The sequence below is a fragment of the Salvia hispanica genome, chromosome 3 (genome assembly GCF_029641045.1).
Source record: "Salvia hispanica isolate PSC_SH4W2 chromosome 3, Shi_PSC_v1, whole genome shotgun sequence".
Lineage (NCBI taxonomy): Eukaryota > Viridiplantae > Streptophyta > Magnoliopsida > Lamiales > Lamiaceae > Salvia > Salvia hispanica.
The window spans coordinates 57,585,398-57,589,685 of record NC_142694.1 but is presented as its reverse complement, the minus strand read 5'-3'; the positions used below and the strand labels follow the sequence as shown (position 1 = coordinate 57,589,685).

Here is a 4,288-nt window from a genome sequence, read left to right as displayed (position 1 = left end):
CCATAAAAATATATACATTCCCATTAATGGAAAGTTGTCTTCAACTCATTACACATATTCATTCAGTATGACCCACCATTACAACTCACAAAACACTATAATAATGTGGGTCTTGCTATCTACTAACACTACTTTAAGTCTTTAACTATATCCTTCTGCTCATTTCACTTAATTTACCAATTGTGTATTAATTCTTGTGTCATTTTAAAAGTCCATATTTTTATGGGACAGGTGAAATATAAAAATTGGGTCTCGCACTCCACTTACTTTCTCCCTTTACTTTCCTTCCTAAAGTCAAGTAATTTTTTAAAATCCGTGTCAAGTCAAAATGACTCGTAAAATGATGGACGAAGCAAGTATACTTCCTCTATCTCACAAGAATATGCATTTTGGGATAGACACGAGTTTTAATGCACAGTGATAATAAGATAGAGATAGAAAGAAAAAAATAGAAAAATGTATATTTTTATGAAATGTACTAAAAAAAAGATACATATTCTTATAAGACGAAGGGTATATAAAATCTCAAGCAACTATACTATATTAATATTTTATATATTTTATCTGTCACACAAAAAATATACTTTATTCTCTTTTTTAGTTTATCTTAAAAATATATAATATTTTCAAATTTTGAAAATATATCTCAAAAATATATAATATATAGTATTAATAATATTTTAATTATTCTTTTACTTCTTTTTATTTTATTAGGTATTTAAATTCGTGTACAACCAATTCTTTTACAGTTTTACTACTAATTTTGTAGTGTGTGACCAAGATTGAGGAGTACGTGTATATTAAAAACAAGCATTTAAGTGTAAAATATGTGATGATAGTAATTTCAAATCAGTCCTCATCTAGTTCACAAATCAATCAACCTGAATTCCCACTGCTCCACTCTCTACTCCCTCTCTCTCTCCACTGCCCCTGAGCGGTGCCCACTCTACTATGCTATGTGTGAGCTTCTGAAGAAGAAGAAGCCCTCAACACTCAGCAGCAGCAGCAGTGCATAATCAGAAATGGCATACATGTGTACGGACAGCGGAAATCTAATGGCGATTGCCCAGCAAGTCATCCAGCAGAAGCAGCAGCAAGAGCAGCAGCAGCAGCAACAGCTCCTCGCCCCCAACCCCTTCTGGCCTCCCTCCTCCTCCTCCACCTCCTCCTATGACCCCTTCCCCCCTCCCGACCCCTCCTTCCACTTCCCCTCCCTCGACCACCCCCCCTTCCGCCTCTCCGACGAATTCGACTCCGTCGAGTGGATGGAGACCCTCATGGCCGGCGCCTCCACCGACACCCAATCCGATTGGCACACCTCCCCTCTCTACCACCCCTTCCCTCCCCCTCCCTCCGATCTCATCTTCTCCGATCCCCCCTGGGCCCCTCCCTCCTCCGATCCCCAATCCAAAGACGACCAATTCCCCATTTTCTCCGCTCTCATGGACTGCGCCCGCCTCTCCGAGTCCAACCCGGAAAACGCCGTCAAGTCGCTGATCCGCCTCCAGGACTCCGTCTCCGACCACGGCGACCCACTCGAGCGCGTCTCCCACTACTTCTCCGAAGCCCTCTACAGCCGCGTCTACCAGCAAAGAGACAAAGCCTCCTCCGCCTCCGCCGCCGCTGCTGCTGCTGCTACTTCTGCTGAAGAGTTCACTCTATCCTACAAAGCCTTCAACGACGCCTGCCCTTACTCCAAATTCGCCCATTTAACCGCAAATCAAGCCATCCTCGAAGCCACGGAGAAAGCCACCAACATTCACATCGTCGATTTCGGCATTGTGCAAGGGATCCAATGGGCCGCATTTCTGCAAGCCCTAGCGACCCGACCCGCCGGGAAACCCAAAAGGATCCGGATTTCCGGCATACCCGCCCCGGCCCTCGGCGATTCCCCGGCGCCGTCGCTCCTTGCCACCGGAAACCGCCTCCAGGAGTTCGCCAATCTGCTGGATCTGGAATTCGAATTCGACCCGATCCTCACCCCGGTTCACGAGCTCACCGCCTCGAGCTTCCGGGTCGACCCGGACGAGGCCGTGGCGGTGAATTTCATGCTTCAATTGTACAACCTGCTCGACGAGAGCGACGACGCCGTGGAGGCGGCGCTGAATCTCGCAAAGGGATTGGATCCGTGTGTGGTCACATTGGGGGAATACGAAGTGAGCTTGAACCGGGTCGGGTTCTTGACCCGATTCAAGAATGCGCTCAAGTACTACACCGCGGTGTTTGAGTCCCTCGAGCTGAATCTGACCCGGGAGGCCCCGGAGAGGATTGAGCTCGAGAGGCTGCTGCTCGGGCGGAGGATCGCCGGAGTGGTGGGCCACGGGAACAGGAAGAGGGAGAGGATGGAGGATAAAGAGAGGTGGAGGGTTTTGATGGAAGGGGCCGGTTTCCGGCCGCTGGCGTTTAGCCATTACGCGATCAGCCAAGCGAATATACTTCTATGGAACTACAGCAGCAGCGCGATGTACAAGCTCGTTGATTCTTCACCGCCCGGGTTTCTGTCGTTGGCTTGGAATGAGGTTCCTCTTCTTACTGTGTCTTCGTGGCATTGATCGGATTCGTCGTTGTTTCGTGCCCTTTGCATGATCTATGATTTGTTGCTTGGTGTAGTTTTGCCATGATCAAAAGTGTTTAATTTTGAAGAGAAATGTTAGTCCAATCTAAGATGTATGGAAGATAGACTGTAGTATAGCTTGATAGTTTTGAAACTATGTTGGTAATCTCATTTTGTTCATCTCATTGCATCATGAAAATCCTTTATTCATATAATTAGTGCTTAATTTCAAGATATGCAGTATTTTTGGTTGGTTTTAGGGTGATTTAGCATAGGACTTTTGTGGCCTATGTTTTGATGAGATTGGAAAGATTGTAACAGTGCATATAACAATGAGTCAAATTGTGGTTATGTGATGTGATCCTTCACTAGATGACTCGAACTCTTGGCCTTCAGGTCGTAGGAAAACGGCTTACCAATCAAGTTGTGTTTCGTCGTCAATGTGATCTAAAGATTGTTGATGTAATAATCGGTTTCCCAAGTCTAGTGAAAGTAGTAGCTCTCTCTTCTAAAATAAGAATGTCATTTTCATTGGGCAGGGATATTACTAAGGGGGTTGGGGGGGTTCTTGGATATGGACTTGTTTTGAATTATTTGCACCTTATTGTCCATGATTATGAAGTGATGAGTGTTAGGGGACCTTGTGATGGTAATGACATGTCCTTGACTTAATGTCCTTTCATTCCGGAAATTTGGGTAAAAAGGAGATGAAGCTTGAACCATATCTGTAGATTGAGAGCATTCCCAATGGAGGTGGCGAATTCTCGGCGATAAATCGCCGGTTATCGCCGAATTATCGCCGGCCATTGTGGCGAAGTCGGCGATAATTCGGCGATAATGTTGCCGTTGCTTCGCCGAGTGGCGTTCTAACGCCGGATTATCGCCGAGCGATCGCCGGCCACTGTGGCGACGCTCGGCGATAATCGGCGATAATTAAAATTTTTTTTTTTTTTTTTTGAACCCAACGGCTATTTTACATTCCACCCCTATAAATATTTCCTCCACTTCCTCCATTCATCACCCACAATCTTCATTCTCTCCATTTTCAATCTCTTCTCCCAATCTTCAATTTTCATCAAAATTATGAGCTTTTGGAAGAAAAGTTCCCGATCGGGTAAGGATAAGGGTAAGGGGAAAGAGTCGAGTTCACAAATTCCCAACACGGATGAAGCAAACGAGCAGTGGATGCAGTCGTTGTTGGCGATGGGTTCTCCTCCCGGCCAACTTCCATACGGGGGTCCGTCTCCTTTGCAGACTCCTCCGGCGCGGAGACTTTCTCCGTACTTCAACTCTGCCGGCAGAATGCCCTTTCCAGCCGACGATGTGTATCGGCCCCAGTTCGACACCCCCGGATCAACCCCAGGCGACCAAGAATCTCAGGCCGCGACACTGAGCGCGGAGGACTTCGAGGTGGAAGAAACGCCCACCGAGCCGCCTTCTAGGAGCGGGAGGGGGAAGGCGCCGGCGTCGTCGGCTGCGACTGATACGGGTTCCGATGAGAGGCCGAAGCGGGTAAGGACTACTTACACTCTGCAAGAGTCCGAGCTGATAGCCGACTGCTGGGCGGACACGTCACAGGACGCGGAGCGCAGCAACTACCAGACTGAGATCATATTCTGGGAGCGGATTGCCGCGAAGTACAGGAGCCACAAGACTGCCTCAATGAAGGACCATGGCAGCGAGGCGATCCGTCGGCATTGGGAGCGCCTCATGAGGGACTGCGGGCACTTCAAC

The 4,288-nt window shown here is 47.6% G+C and overlaps 1 protein-coding gene across 1 annotated transcript; it reads left to right on the top strand.

Moving 5' to 3' along the window:
• Positions 1–847: 847 nt before the first annotated feature.
• LOC148931128 (GRAS family transcription factor) lies at positions 848–2,788 on the top strand. The gene has a single exon (XM_089069280.1). It carries the CDS (start codon positions 1,023–1,025, stop codon positions 2,550–2,552), a length of 1,530 nt encoding a protein of 509 aa, XP_088925406.1. The 5' UTR covers positions 848–1,022; the 3' UTR covers positions 2,553–2,788.
• Positions 2,789–4,288: the final 1,500 nt, after the last annotated feature.

Excerpts from the sequence above, each read along its gene's own strand:
- LOC148931128 (XM_089069280.1), top strand. The coding sequence starts at position 1,023 with ATGGCATACATGTGTACGGACAGCGGAAATCTAATGGCGATTGCCCAG.